Here is a 16,299-nt window from a genome sequence, read left to right on the forward strand (position 1 = left end):
GCACATATGACTGAGGAAGTCAGTTTAATCCTGCACCAGGTTCATTTCATTGTGAATGAGGATTCTGAGGTTCATCTTGCAATTGTACACCTGTCAACAAAATAGTGACATTCGTGATCTTACACAAATACGTTGATCGATAAAAGTGATTGACAGAGCCTTTTTACCAATGTCTCTGTTTAAAGGGTTTGAGTATTGCTAGTCAGGCCAACATTTATTTGCCCATCCAAAATTGCCTTAGAGCGGTAGCTTTCAACCTTTTTCTTTCCACTCACATACCACCTTAAGTAATCCCTATGCCATTGGTGCTCTGTGATTAGTAAGAGATTGCTTAAGGTAGTATGTGGGTGGGAAGGGAAGGTTGCTCCAAACCCAATTGTTACTGAAATATTTTTCTTGAGAAAAATTGTCATCGGCCCATTTCCTTTGGAGTTATGAAACTGTGCACATAACGAGTCAATTAGGAATGATTTAAACAGTGGGTTTCAAACTTTTTCTTTCCACTCACATACCACCTTAGCAATCCCTTACTAATCACAGAGCACCAATGGCATAGGGAATACTTAAAGTGGTATGTGAGTGGAAGGAAAAAGGTTGAGAATCACTGCCCAGAAGAAAATGCATAGTTGCCACCTTCTTAAATTGTTGCCATATTTCTGATGAAGATACTCCCATTATGCTGTTTGGTTGGGTATTTGAAAGTTTAGACCTAGCAGTGAGAACAAATGGCAAAATATTTCCAAGTCCCTATGCTGTGCAACTCAGGGGATGGGGAGAACATGGAGCTGGGAAAGTGGAAAATGTCTATGTGACCGATGCCCTTATTCTACTTGATGATGGAGATCGGCTTGAGAGATGCTGCGGAAGTTGCTAGTAACTGTGGTGAGTTTTGTAGATAACCATGACATAGAAGCAGAAGTAAACAATGCCAGCTCCACTTTTCAGTCAGATCATGACCAACCTTTTACCGCAGCACCATTTTCGTGCACTAATCCCATTTCTCTTAAAATCTAAAAATCTATTGATTTCAGTCTTGAATATATTCAGTGGCAAAAGATACACTGCACTTAGAAGCATAGAACCATCAAACACTACAGGACAGAAACAGGCCCCTTTGGCCCTTCTAGTTTGTGCAGAAACATTTTTTTTGCCGAGTTCCACTGACTTAAGTGAAGAAATTTCCACTCATCGTTATCCAAAATTATTAACTCCTTAATTTAAGGCCTGTTACTAAGCATCCTAGCCAGGGAACTTTCATACTTAGTTCTATCTTGTCTTGCCCCATAAGACCTTTGCTTTTCAATGGGATCACCTTTTACTATTCCAAACAGGAAGTACAGGCCTGGTCAGTTTAATCTCTTCTCATAGGATAAATGTTTCATCCCAGAATTTTCATCATACCCCCTTAACCATTTGTCGGAATCAAACCTATAGATTGTAGTATTTAGAATACAAAGAAAGATTGAGTTGACTGGGTCTTTAATCATTGGAGCGTAGAAGGATGAGGGGAAATCTGATAGAGCTATTTAAAATTATGAGGGGGATTGATAGAATAGATGTGAATAGGCTCTTCTCCTTGAGGGTAGGTGAGATTGGAATGAGGGGTCATAAGTTAAGGGTTGGGGGCAAAAGTTTAGAAGTTACATGAGAGGAAGCTTCTTCACTCAGAGTGGTGGCTGAGTGGAATGACCTTCTGGAAGAGGTGGTTGCAGCAGGGTCAATTTTGTCATTTAAGATAAGGTTGGATGAGTGCATGGGTGTGAGGGGGTTGGAGGGTTATGGACAAGGAGCAGGTCGATGGGACTAGAGGAGTTCACTTAAAATGGTGTGGACTAGAGGAGCCGAGATGGCCTGTTTCTGTACTGTAATTGTTATATGGTTATAATACTTCAGAATCAATCTCATCCAGAAAAATAAAATTGACTCTAATACATAAAAGTGGTGGAGAAACTCAGCACGTCCTGCAGTGTCCACAGGTTTTCGGCCTGAGTCCTTCATCAAACCAAAGAGCCTGCTGCTGTGTTGTGAAACTCTAACTCTATGACTCTACCACCGGCAGTTTTTGGGTCCAGTGGAATATTGAGTTAATTCAAAACTGAGGTGGATTGGGTTTCTTTTTATTTTGAAAAAGATGAAAAAGGTCAAAATACAGTGATGATTTTGTTGAATGGTGGAGGTTCTTAAATGGTCCCTAGTGACCATTTAGTAAATTCAAGATTTAGAAGGAAAATAACTATTAAGTGCCTACATATTGAAACATGTAACTATATAACCATATTACAGCACGGAAACAGCCCATCTCAGCCCTTCTAGTCCACACTGAACCAAGTGCTCTCCTCTAGTCCTACCTACCTGCACCCTGGCCATAACCCTCCATTCCTCTCCCATCCATATACCTGTCCAATTTTTCCTTAAATGACAAAATTGATTCTGCCTCCACTACTTCTCCCGAAGCTCATTCCACACAGCCACCACTCTCTGAGTGAAGAAGTTCCCCCTCATGTTAATTCTAAACTTTTGCCCCTTAACTCATGACCTCTTGTTTCAATCTCTCCTACCCTCAAGGGAAAAAGCCTATCCACATCAACTCTATCTATCCCCCTTATAATCTTAAATACATTTGTCAAATCCCCCCTCAACCTTCTACTCTTAAGAATAAAGACCTAATCTGCTCAATATTTCTTTGTAATCTACATTCTGAAACCCAGGTAACATATTCATAAATCTTCTCTGCACTCTCTCTCTTCCTTGATATAAGGTGATTAATCAAAACTTTCAGTAGGAGAATTACTTAAATAAATAATTAAGAGATAATAAAATGGAAAACAAATGCTCTGGAAATCCAGTATTATATAAAGGTTGTATCTTTATTCATAATCTGCTTCCCAAAATCTGGGTGCATCTTTCATTCATCGATCGATATTTATTTGAATAAAGCATGGCATTATTTTTATCTGCATTTTGTCCGATGCTGACATCGGCTAATAATTCCAATAAGTAGATTGCTTTATAGATGACGATGGTGAAAGGGCACCTGAGGAACACTTGGCCTCTTGGTAAAAGGAAGAATATAGCCAAGAACTGACTGAGACTGATAAATTGATGTTTACATGATTTTCAGCCGCTGCAAGATGTGACAGCGATGGAGGGGCAGTTGGTCGTGCTGGAAAGCAGGATAAAAGGAGTACCTTTCCCGAAAATAGAATGGTACAGAGAGGAAACTTTAATAGAAGATTCTCCTGAGTTCCGAATCCTGCAGAAAAGTATGTCTTATCTATACTGGAAGCAAGCAATTAATTGAATCTCAACTCCCCATTCTGGATTAATTTCTAATTAATCAGTAGGCTGATTAATGTTTTAACTGCTCAAGTTTGTAATTTTACATTGGTGATGTTTTCTGGATAACAAGTTGTAAGTTTTTTTTCTGAAGTGCTTTTTATTTGGCCTCAAGTTCTTCGATGAAACATTGAAAAAGTTTGATGAAGGTCATGCAGTTCCCATGTAGATGAACTTTCACAAGTTCTAGTAATTTTCCATTTCAAAACATCTCGTCTTTTAAGAAACGTAAGCTTCAATATTCTGAATTACAACCTTATCACTCCAATAAATCAAATCTAGTATTTTCAGCTGTAAGTAGCTTTAGTTGGTTGATATGAACATTTTGCATAATTTTGCACCAAGATTGTCATACCTTGAGTAAATAAAACATACTGGACAATGAGAGCGATATTCTTCTTTAAACAGTTAATCCAAAATTAAGATGATTAAAATGAAATAAGATGATGAGATAAGACGACAAATCCAATGGAAAAGATTTAGATCTCACACATCTTCTATGGTTCTCCGAAGAATGAGAAACAAAACTCTCAGTTTGCTCGGATATTTCAACATATGATGTCGTAATAACTATAGTTAACACTACAAAAACAACAACCTTTCTTAAAGGGATAGTTATAAAATTAACAAAAATCAAAAACACAAGGTTTTAACCCTTACCTATGGCATTTGACAAAGTAGCAAGAATTAAAGGGAGAATACGTGTGTGGGCAGAAAATTTGCTGAGAAGCAGAAATCAGAAAACATGGCTGAATGAATGCTTATTAAACTGAAAAGAAAGAAGCAGTTGTGCCTTGTGGAGAGCTGAAATTTAACCCCTGATTGTTTTGATACATCATCATGTCCTATGTATATGGCATTTGGCCACTGTGACTGCAGTTTCCAAAGTTTAGGCAACTAATTTTTGGCTATAAATCCAAATTGTGCAAAGTGACAGATGCCAGCTCCTCTGTCACTCTGCATCATGGTTGGAATCAATATAATCCTTTCTGAGTATGGGCAGGGGGAGGTGGTGGTTGTGGGGAGGAGAGGGTGCTGACGGGGTTGAGTGTGGGGAGGGGGGTGCTGACCAGGCTGAGCGGTGGGTGGGTGCAATTCCTGATGTGACATTCGATGTGGGCCGTGCCACTTCCTCCCTCTGCCTGCTTATAGAGCATTAGTCAGAACCACATCATTCATGATGTAGAGGTGCAGGGGCAGTTGGAACCTCTCTTCAACAGTGCCCCTCTGAGGTCTGTGCTCTAGGCAGCTGTCTAGTTGGCCTAATGATAGCGCTGGCTCTGCGTACTATTTCTGCACATTTCAAATCCCATCAGAGCATTACTGCACAGTTGATCCTTCAAACAAAACAAAGCCAACAGTGCCAAGTTGCACAGAGAGCAAACACATCCTTTCAGCAAAAATAAAGTCATATTTCCACGTCACAATTACCTGGCGAGAAGCAACTTGCTTTGTTTGAGAGTTGAGAGTTGCTAAGGGTATTTAGGCATTGGGCAAAGACTGGTAACCCCCTCCACCCCTTGCCACCACTTCATTCAGAGTTATTGTCTTATTAGCTGGCCATATCTCAGGTTAGTGGTAACACTAAAAATAAACCTTCATAGACTCTTTGATTGAATAAGCCAGCAAACCTACAAAACATTGACCAGGAGATCTGGTTGACTAATGGTCCAGAGTTCTGAACCATTGACCTAAAGGCACAGATCAATTTCTGCCACTGGTAAGTTAAAGAAATTAAATGAATTGAGAATTAAAAAAATGAGTCTCAATTACAGTTACTGAAACTTCTAGTGTTTACTTGTGTCCTTAAGTGAACAGGGATGGAATTGTGCAGTTCCTATCTGGTCTTTTTGCTATATGATTGCAGACCCACCAAATCCCAAGTCTGAACTGCCTCCTCAGGTCAAGGGGTAACTAGGGATAGACAATAAATGCCAGTGACTGTGAATTTACACATAAAATGAGGGCCATTATGTCAATTAATGAAGCTGCAGTTACTTCAGCTCCATTGCTACTCCCCCTCCCCCACCACCCCACCCTCTGGAGAATCATGGACAGATTCATCGACCCAATTCTTTCTTGCAGCCTCATTTAGCCAAGGGCCTCCCATCTTAAATCTTTATCATCTGCTGAGCCCCCTCCCCCCCCCACAATTAATTATCCAACCCACTTTTCAGCTGCCTTCTCCCAATCCTCTAGAGGGCTCCATTTGTAGTCTCTCTCTGCCCCACAGTAAAATAAACCACTCTCACCTTTTATGTTTGCAGCTACAGGGATAATGATCATATCATGTGCAGACTTTGCATTTCATTACTCCTATGCTTATCATGTTGAACACCTCCTTAGTGGAGATGCTAAATCAGTGGTTCTCAACCTTTTCTTTTCACTCACATACCACTTTAAGTAATCCCTGTGCCATAGGTGCTCTGTGATTAGTAAGGGATTGCTTAAAATGGTATGTGGGTGGGAAGAAAAAGTTTGAAAACCATTGTTTTAATTGTACCTAATTGACTTAATATGTGCACAGTTTCATAACTCCAAAGGAAATGGGCCAATGACAATTTTTCTCATGCAAAATATTTCATTAACAATTGAGTCTAAAGCAGTAGTTCTCCACCTTCCCTTCCCACTCACAGAGCACCTTAAGCAATCCCTTACTAATCACAGAGCACTGAAGGCAGAGGGATTACTTATAGTGGGATGTGAATGGAAAGAAAAAGGTTGAGAACCACTGTGCTAAATCATTCGTTCCATTTTTATCTCCTTAACGGATAGTACTTCAGGTAAGTGGCCTAAATTCTCCCCACTTGATTTTCCTTTATTTCTTGCATCTGGTGAAACTATATTTAAAGTAGCCAGTCTCTTACGTGGATTGCACATAAATTCCAATTTTCCATCTACCGATCTTCTTTGATGGAAGTATTGCAATTCAAAAGTTTTCCATATATATTCATAATTGTCGTACTTCCAACAAAGAAGATCGGCAGATGGAAAATTGGAATTTATCTGCAATCCACTAAGGAGACTCATTGCACTTGTTAACAGAAATATAATCTCGACTTTAGAGTTATCCTACCCTTAGGTATTCTTGGGAAAGGATTTGGTTCAGAAGTTGGAAGAAACCAACAGGAAATGTTTTTTTCTCATTTTAACATTTAACATGGAGGCGGAACGGTTAGCGGAGCCTTTACAGTGCTGGTAATCGGGATTCTCTGTAAGGAGTTTGGGCATTCTCCCCGTGTCTATCTGGGTTTTCTTCAGGGGCTCTGGTTTCTTCCAACCTTTCAAAATGTACCGGGGAGGTGTAGGTTAATTGGGTGCAAATTGGGCTACACGGACTTGTGGGCCAAAATGACCTGTTACCATGTGGTGTGTCTACATTTTTTAATAAATATACATATCAAATACACATTATTAGATTTCCCATCAAGTAATTTACTAAACTAAGCCTTGTAGTGTGTGTGTCTCCCATCATTGCACCCCCATTCATCCCCAAGATCCAGGAAGATCCATAGGTCTGAACCCTTATCTGAGCCAAAGGCACCTGCCAATCAATGCAGCAAGAGTGCCAAAACCTTTGGTGGAACTTTGTGTACTGATGTGGGGGTCATCTATCATTGCAAGGGTGGGAGATTCATTGCTCTGGGTACTACAATAGTAACTGGCTTCACCTGCAAATGGTGCTGAAAAGGAGGCAGTTGAAAGGCGGCTTGTTGAACCACTGGTCTTGCAGCCTGCTGACTGGAAAAGAAGAAAAATGTTACTTAATGATATGTAAGGTTTAAGAGCAGATTCCATAGTGTAAACGTCTCCAGAGATGCACAGCTAGAAAATATCTGGTTGTAACATAATGAAAGTCTGCAGACATCATAGTTGAAGGAAAAACACAATGCCAGAGAAACTCAGCAGGTCAAGCAGTGTCCTTTATATGGCAAAGATAAAGGTTCATAACCAATGTTTCAGGTTTGAGCCCTTTATCAACTACCATGGGGATTTCCAAATTGATGCTGATGTTCAGAAACTGAGAACACTTAATGGAGTAAAGGATTTACCAACGAAACCTGGGGTATCCTTCCTTTTCAAATATCATTAGTAGAATGATAGTCCATTTAAAAAACCCATTCAATCCATTATTACCTCTTAATGATGTTTAGAATGATAGTCCATTAAAAAAACCCATTCAATCCATTATACCTCTTAATGGTGTTTAGTTGCCATAATTTTTTTAACCAAATCGTATGTGTAGATTTGGAGAAAATAATTAGGCAGAATTTTACGTATTCAATTAATCCCACACCTCTTCTCTTTCCCCATAGTCTTGCAAAAATGTTCTTTTCAAGTTCAAGTTTACTATTGTCAATTGTATAAGTACCACTGGATGAAACAGCGTTCTTCAGTCCTCAGTTCAAAAACGTAAACATTCGTACAGACAAACGATTAATAGTAGTCTTGGAGGGTCCGTATTAACAGTTCATCAGTCATTCAGCAGCCTCACTGCCTGTGGGAAGAAGCTGTTTCTCAGCCTGGTGGTGCTGGAAGATGCTGTAGGGGTCCTTAACAATTTTTCAGACAATAATCTCAGTAGATCACATCAATGGGGGAAGGGAGACCCCAGTGTCAGTGAATTTTTCAAGTCCAATTCTCTCAGGGATTTAATATTGAATCTGATTCTGACATTGTTTCAGATAGTGTTTTTCGGATGACCATTCTGACAAGATCTCAAGATCTAAAGTTGGGTTCTCTCATTAATAACTCTCCACTAAATCAAACAAATTTCTGATCTGCTCCATCATAAGCCTTCAAAGTTTCTATTGTATTTCTCCTTAACCTCATTGGCAACTTGAGCCACCCCAGTATCTCCAGTTACCTGAAGGCCCCCATTCCTGCTTTCGTTCTGGTAATTTTCCTTGGCACCATGGCTAAAGCCTGAAGTGTTTCAATCATTGGATTTAAACTGAACACTTCATAGAAGAATGACAAATTCCAGATCAATTGCTTGAAAATTAATTGATAGTTTGTAAACATCCTTTTTATCTTTATCCATTGATCTTCTGTCTATAAAGATGAGGATCTGTAAAGCATTTCTAACTGACATAACAATGTTTTAATAAGGATGTGAGCAAAATCTGGCAGGTTGACAAGATATACGGAACTGATTCTAACTCTTAGAATTAACTACATTATGTGTATGGATATAGTGACAAGTGAAATATTCTGTCTAATTTTTATTATGATTTCTAGGACCTCTAAGAATTCTCCCCTACTCCATTAAAATAGGTTTTAGAAGTTCAGCCATTATGACCAAGAAGAGGTAAAACTAAACTGACATAATTATTTGGATCAAGTATAGAGTTGTGTGAAAAATGCAGTTAGGTCAAAAATAAGATGGCAGCAAATTGCATTCTAACAGAATTATTTGCTGAAAGAATTTTTAAATTTTTAAATAATTTAGGCATACAGCGCGGTAACAGGTCATTTTAGCCCACGAGTCCATGCCGCCCAATTTATAGCCCATTCACCTACATCCCCTGCTAAGTTTTTGAAGGGTGGGAGGAAACTGGAGCCCCCAGAGAAAACCCATGCAGATACGGGGAGAACGTAGAAACTCCTTACAGATGGCATGGGAATCGAACCCCAGTCCAGTCCCGATCGCTGGCGCTGTAAAGGCGCTGCACTAACTGCCTCTCCAACCATGCCAACCTGAAGCAATAATAATGAAAATGTAAAAGAATATAAAGAACAAAGCATTTACTTTCATGTTGAGCTCTGCTATGGATAACCAACCCCAAGTGCTTGAATTCTGCAATGATCTCCGGATGAGTGGAGACTGCTGCCGTTGACTATCAATGGATTTATTGCTTTAAAAGGAAATTATTGCTTGCAGAATTGTAGCATTGTGCAGTACAACCACTGAAAACAAAACCAGCTGACTTATTGTGGACATTGCCGAAACACATCGACTTAGCAATGATCCTAAATTCTTAAGGGATGTAATTTTCACGAAAGTTAAAATATTTTTAGTTTTCTGACATTTAAATTATTCCCAAATCTTGAACCAATTCTGTTACATTTTACTTGCAACATTTATGTTTCATCCTTTACATAACAACTCATTGCCTGTTATTTGTAAAGTAGTTGTTCTAATGGGCTTTTACTTTTTCCTTCTTTCCTCTGCTTTTTACTCATGTAGAGCCAAGATCAATGAGTGATTCAGGTGAGTGAATGCTTTGTATTTTAATGGATGTTTTCATGGACTGTATATTTAGATAAAATTAGCAAGAATTGCAATTCATTTAGTGGAAGGATATCATCAATTTAAATTTATTTGTTCGTCAGTGTTTAACTAAAAGCAAAATCATAATCTCATAAGAGCCTTGGTAGTCATTTACTGGTGGATTGCAATACCACCTACTCTCTCACTATAGTTTTCAAGAGCTAAACTGTTAGGCTAGTTATGGTGATAGGTACACCACTGTGCTCTTGTTATAGAGTAATTCTAACTGAAATCCTCAAGCCCGAGCTGTGAGGAGTTTTAAGGCAGAAATATGCAGACATGAAGTATCCTCACTGGGCTGGGCAGGCTGGCCCGCCTTCTGCACCGATAACTCCTCCCCATAAGATCCCCTAATAAAGGCTGAGAGCCCTAGTCTCCTCCCTCATACCTGCTCTGGACGTGAACCAGCAGCATGTGGAGGCATGTCTAGGTCTTCTGATCAATAAAGCCTTTGACTCCCTGCTTTGTGTCTGCGAGCGATCGCATCACATGAAGGTTGTAGTGCTAAGTTATGAATTCTGTGAGTAGGTATTTAGAACGTTTCAAGCTAGTTGCTGTACTGTCATCCAGAGTGGTTACAGTGGGTTCCCTGCCTTATTACAATGCTGCAAAGAGTTTAGAAAGCAAGTTCTGAAGCTAATACAAAGAGTCTGTTAAATGAATGAGCAAATAGATAGAATATAAACAGAAAATGTAAGTTTATCTACTTTGGTAAGAGGGAATAAAAATAAAATGTTGTTAAATGGGGAGAAATTATAAAACAATGACGTCAAGAAAAATGAAAAGTTAATGTGCAGTACAGAAAGATAAATGACCCTTTATTGCAATGAGGGATGAACATAAAAGTAGGGAAGACTTACAAATGTTCAAGACTTTGGTGAGACCCTATACCTGCTCTACTGATCTCCCTATTTAATACACTAGAACAATTCAAATGAGGTTCACTAGGTTCGTTCCTAGCACCATGATGAGCACATGGGGAGTGATTGGGCCTTCATTCATTAAACCTTCGAGGAATGAGAGGGGACCTTTCAATTTTTTAAATTTAATTTTTTAATTTAGACATACAGGACAGAAAAAGGCCATTTCTGCCCACAAGTCTGTGCTGCCCAATATATACCCATTTACCTACACCCCTGGTACATTTCGAATGGTGGGAGAAAACCGGAGTCCCCGGGTAAACCCTACGCAGACATGAGGAGAATGTACAAACTCCTTACAGACAGTGCGGGATTCGAACCCAGTCCCAATCACTGGTGCTGTAAAGGCATTGCACTAACTGTTACGCCAACCATGTCGCCCATTTAAATATAGGCACACAGCATGCTTACAGGCCATTTCAGCCAACGGGTCCATGCCACCCAATCTTATAAAAATTCATTAGATTTGGAACTCAGAAACATGGATGATGTTTCCCTTCAGGGAAGAATCTTGAACAAGACGCATAGTGTTAAGATAAGGGGCGTCTCATTTAAAATTGAGATGATAGAAATTTCTTTCTGGTCATAATATTTTAAAATTCTGTACCTCAGACCACTGTGAAGCCGAAGTTATTGAATATATTTAAGGATGAAAGAGACTGAATTTGTGGCAGGAGTTGAGGGTAATATAGGGAATGGGCAGGAAACTGGAGTTGTGACTTAAATGAGTGGCAGAGTAGGCTCATGGTATGTTCATGATTCTCACAATTACCTTGCAATTGTTTAACGTTAAAAAATTTGGCATGATATCTGTTCTCACTCACGTTCCGGAAAAATACATCCTGCTAGAAAATGATTCAGCGCTTGACGTCCTGTTTTGCGGAAACTGCCAAAATGTTTGGCCTGGAAGTCAGCCTGAAGAAAACTGAGGTCCTTCATCAGCCAGCTCCCCACCATGACTATCAGCCCCCCCACATCTCCATTGGGCACACAAAACTCAAAATGGTCAACCAGTTTACCTATCTCGGCTGCACCATTTCATCGGATGCAAGGATCGACAACGAAATAGACCACAGACTCGCCAAGGCAAATAGTGCCTTTGGAAGACTACACAAAAGAGTCTGGAAAAACAACCAACTGAAAAACCTCACAAAGATTAGCGAATACAGAGTCGTTGTCATACCCACACTCCTGTTCGGCTCCGAATCATGGGTCCTCTACCGGCATCACCTACGGCTCCTAGAATGCTTCCACCAGCGTTGTCTCCGCTCCATCCTCAACATTCATTGGAGCGACTTCATGCCTAACATCGAAGTACTCGAGATGACAGAGGCAGACAGCATCGAATCCACACTGCTGAAGATCCAATTGCGCTAGGTAGGTCACATCTCCAGAATGGAGGAACATTGCCTTCCCAAGATCGTGTTATATGGCGAGCTCTCCACTGGCCACCGTGACAGAGGTGCACCAAAGAAGAGGTACAAGGACTGCCTAAAGAAATCTCTTGGTGCCTGCCACATTGACCACCGCCAGTGGGCTGATCTCGCCTCCAACCATGCATCTTGGCACCTCACAGTTCGGCGGGCAGCAACCTCCTTTGAAGAAGACCGCAGAGCCCACCTCACTGACAAACGACAAAGGAAGAAAAACCCAACACCCTACCCCAACCAACCAATTTTCCTTTGCAACCGCTGCAACCGTGTCTGCCTGTCCCGCATCGGACTTGTCAGCCACAAACGAGTCTGCAGCTGACGTGGACATTACCCCTCCATAAATCTTCGTCCGCGAAGCCAAGCCAAAGAAGAAAACACTTATGAAGGAAAAATGCATGCTACCTTAAAAATAGTTGCAGATGGCAGATTAAGGTCTGAAGTTAATACATTAAAATCCTGATTTATCCAGTAACTGAAAAAATAAGGCACTGCAAAATTTATGCAAGATCTTCTCATCTGGTGTATTGGTACTGCAACCAGGATTCCTCTCAGTATATACCCTACTAATTCACCTTCAAATTATATATATTTAAGTAAAATTACTGTGGTAAACCACTGCATATAATTGCCAGGTCATTTAGCCAACTGCACCTGTGGCCCCTCCCACAGGCTCCTCTATAAAGGTGACTGTTCCACACCCCCCTCCTCAGTGCAGGTCAGTTAAAGCAGTATGGATGTGCCTTTGTTCTTAAGTAAGTAAAAGCCTATTGGTTTGTCAACAACTGTCATTTGAATAATTGATGGTGCATCAATTACCCATCCTTTTATAGTGAGCAAAGGTCACTCTGTTCCAATCTCCCATCACAGTACATTGTCCAATTGATGGAGACAATAGGAAACTGATGTCCAGCGTAAACTCAATGCTCCGATTATAAAAATTAAGCATATTTTCCTCCTTTATTATTGACCCTTGAGATAAATGATAATTTTCAATTTTTCTTTCTGATTTCCATTTACTATATCACTTTCCATCTGCTTTAAATAATTATTTGGTCTTTGACAGATGATTTTTTTTTCTCTTTTAACAACAGTGTTTGGATTATTCACAATTGTAATGAGATGTAGACATTAAAGATTAGTAATTTAAAAATGCCCCTGGATTTGTCAGAAATGAAACGCGGCACCAATTGGTCTACTTAGGGTTCATCTTGTGTGGTGCTGAAGATATGCTTGAATGCAATGTATACAGGGCAAACCATGGGCAAAGCAGAAAATTGTGACTGGTGAAACTCACCGTAACCTATTGTTAGATGGAAAAATGCTTGAGGATTGGCTGAAAAAAATTAATAAACGATTCATTTCAATATTTTCAGAGGAGATCTGCACCCTGGTCATCGCTGAAGCCTTTGCTGAAGACTCTGGAATGTTTACATGTACAGCTAGAAACAAGTATGGCACTATGTCCAGCACGGCTCGCCTCACTATCCCTGGTAGGTCGACCCTCCTCTTTTAATTTGCTTCACTACATGAATGATTTTTCACTTTGAATGGAAAATGAAAAGAAGATATATATTTCTGCAAAAAAATGATATTTTAATCAAACTTCTACAGGATGAGCATCCCATCAAAATCAGACAGCAGAACCGCTGGATTAACATTACATTAGAATTGAACTGCTGACTTCCCAAGGCAGCTGGCTCAAGGGATTAACCTTCATAGGATGAGGTAGAAAATGAAACAAGATTAGGCAGTAGTTCTAATACTGGTTCTCCTCCACCTTGCGACTAATTCCCCAAATCCTAAACATTTTCTACCATTTAAAGGCATGAGTAGGGTGCATGCCAGAATGCACATCGCTAGTTTGGATGAGATCCGCACTAGAAAAATGAAGGAAGTTCAGCGCCATCCATCTTAGAACATTGAACATTCCAGCACAGTACAGGCCTTTTGGCCCATGATTTTTTGCGGACCTATATAAACCCACTCTACAACAACCTAATCCTTCACTATCTTATGCTGGTAAGCCTCAATTTTTCTTACATCTATATGCCTATCTTTTAAATGTTCCTATTGGACCAGCCTCCACCAGTGCATTTTAGGCACGTGCCACTCTCTGTGAAAAAGAACCTACCTTTGATGTTTCCCCTAAACTTTCCTCCACTCACCTTAAGTAGGTATCCCCTGGTACTTTGCCATAGTCTGTCCACCTTATCTCTGCCTCTCATAACTTAATATACATCTTATTAAAGGTACCTCTCTTGCTAGGAAAGTTTAAACATTTGTTTCCTCTGCCATCTCTGCCAAACGGTTTCACTTCAAAATGACTTGTGGCAACAGAAGCTTGATCACGTCAAAGGAAATGCCATCATCTGCAAATCACATACACCATCTCAGATGGAAATGCATCACTCTTACCTTGCGGTTCCTGTGATATCTCTGAAATCAAAGTGGGTGAACCTTCACCACAAAGTCTGCAATGATTCGAGATGCAGGTTATTACCACTTGAAGAATAGATAGGGATGAACATTAAATAATGGCCTCATCAGAGTTGGCCCATTCCATGAATGAACAAATACAAATTATTTAAATGGAAAAGCAGCAGGATTCTGTGAAAGTGCCACAGATTGAGAAGACACTGAAGTTAGGCATCCCATAAATAAAATTCCTCTTCAAATCCTCAGATATGGGGCCCAAAACTGTTCACAGTACTCCAACCGTGGTTTGTACAACACCTCAGCAATACCTCTTTGCCTTTATATTCTTGAAATGAATGCTAACATTGCAATTGCCTTCCTTATTGCTGTCTCAACCTCTAAGTAAGCATAAGGCCTCCTAAATTCGTTTGGACCTCTGCTTTCAGAATTCTCTCCTTGTTTAGAAAGTACTTTACCTCTTTCTTCCCCTCCACTGCATTCCATTTGCCACTTTTTTGCCCAATCTCCAAACATGTTGTGGTATTAATAAAAGTATTTTCTGAATATTCTAGATAATCTGCCACTCTATAAAAGTCCCAAAGAGTATTTATTATCAGAATTTTAATATATTTTGTTTTTCATTTAAATCTCCCTTCGCACTTCTGGTTAAATATATCAAGCCCAACAAATTCCAGTCTTTCTTTGAATGTTACAGACCTGGTAAATCTCCTCTTCAGTGGAAGCGCATCTTTCCTGTACAATAGTGACCAGAACTGGAAATTGCACTTTACATATCCCACAAGTTGTGGTCTAAATAGTACTGCATGAAGTTCTAGTATAACAAATCCCTAACCATTCCAGCTTTATTGTCTTGCACTCTTCAAGTCAAGGTTATTGTTGTCTAATTGTACAAATACAACCCAATGAAACACCGTTCTCCGGACCTCAGTGCAAAACATGCAGACACATAACCAGACCTAACACACATCCAGACAAATATACATATGCAGGACAAGTATTTCATCAATACAATCAAATAAATAAATACTGCTTTGTCCCAATGAGAGTCATGGATGGTTAGTGTGAACAGTTCTTTTAGTCATTCAGCATTCTCTGCCTGTGGGAAGAAGCTGTTCCTCAGCCTGGTGATGCTGGCTCTGATCCTCCTGTATCTCTTCCCCAACGGGAAGATGTTGCGTGCAGGGTGGAAGGGGTCCTCGATCATTTTGTGTGCCCTCTTCAGATAACGATCCCAGTAAATCACATCGATGCCGAAGTTCTCCGGTACTGATGGAGATTTTCTGCTATCCATTTCCTGTTCTATTTCTTTTGCCCTTCCAAATTTATCTTCAACTTACCATCTCTTTGCCAAGCAATTTCTACTTTAAACCTTCCCCTACAAACCTGCCAGTGAGGATATGAATCAAAGTGCAATACCTCTATCCTGTACAGATCTCACCTTCCCCAGTACCAGTCTCAGTGCCCCAAGATCTAATGTACTCCCTTTCACCTCCCCAAGCACACACTAATTTGATTACATCTCTGGTTTCTAATATCTGGCACCAGTATGCTTCGTGATGTCTTTCCAATCCCTTTAAAATCTGCCAGCGTTACATAGAACATAAACTACTACAGCACAAGCCCTTCAGCCCTCAATGTTGTGATAATCCACATACTCTTAAAAAAAAATACTAAATCTACCCTACCCTGTAACCCTCTATTTTTCTTCCATCCATGTGCCTGTCTAAGAGTCTCTTAAATGCCCAAATGCACCACCATCCCTGGCAAGGCATTCCAGACACCCTCAACTCCCTGTGTATTTTTTTGTATTTATGTCCTCTGGTGTTTGCTACTCCTACCCTGGGGAAAAAAAAGATGCTGGTTTTTTTATCTATGTTTCTCAGAATCTTGTAGACCTCTA

General features: G+C 40.0%; 1 protein-coding gene and 1 long non-coding RNA gene across 8 annotated transcripts in view; one reads left to right on the forward strand and one right to left on the reverse strand.

Moving 5' to 3' along the window:
• mypn (myopalladin) overlaps positions 1-16,299 on the forward strand; it is a 301,418-nt gene that overhangs the window by 178,031 nt on the left and 107,088 nt on the right. For all 4 annotated transcript variants that reach the window (XM_069900832.1, XM_069900830.1, XM_069900829.1 and 1 more), the window contains 3 exons: positions 3,122-3,263; positions 9,527-9,550; positions 13,337-13,453. In XM_069900832.1, the coding sequence (XP_069756933.1) occupies positions 3,122-3,263; positions 9,527-9,550; positions 13,337-13,453 (283 nt within the window). The remainder of the gene's footprint in view (positions 1-3,121; positions 3,264-9,526; positions 9,551-13,336; positions 13,454-16,299) is intronic.
• The window catches only part of LOC138744518 (uncharacterized), an 83,105-nt gene that overhangs the window by 31,972 nt on the left and 34,834 nt on the right, over positions 1-16,299 (reverse strand). For 2 of the 4 annotated variants that reach the window (XR_011345596.1, XR_011345594.1), the window contains 2 exons: positions 8,950-9,036; positions 7,008-7,077 (listed from right to left, as the gene is read on the reverse strand). This is a non-coding gene — a long non-coding RNA (uncharacterized lncRNA). The remainder of the gene's footprint in view (positions 1-7,007; positions 7,078-8,949; positions 9,037-16,299) is intronic. The other 2 variants (XR_011345595.1, XR_011345598.1) reach the window with 1 other exon arrangement.

Source organism: Narcine bancroftii, chromosome 10 (assembly GCF_036971445.1).
Source record: "Narcine bancroftii isolate sNarBan1 chromosome 10, sNarBan1.hap1, whole genome shotgun sequence".
Taxonomy (NCBI): Eukaryota; Metazoa; Chordata; class Chondrichthyes; order Torpediniformes; family Narcinidae; genus Narcine; species Narcine bancroftii.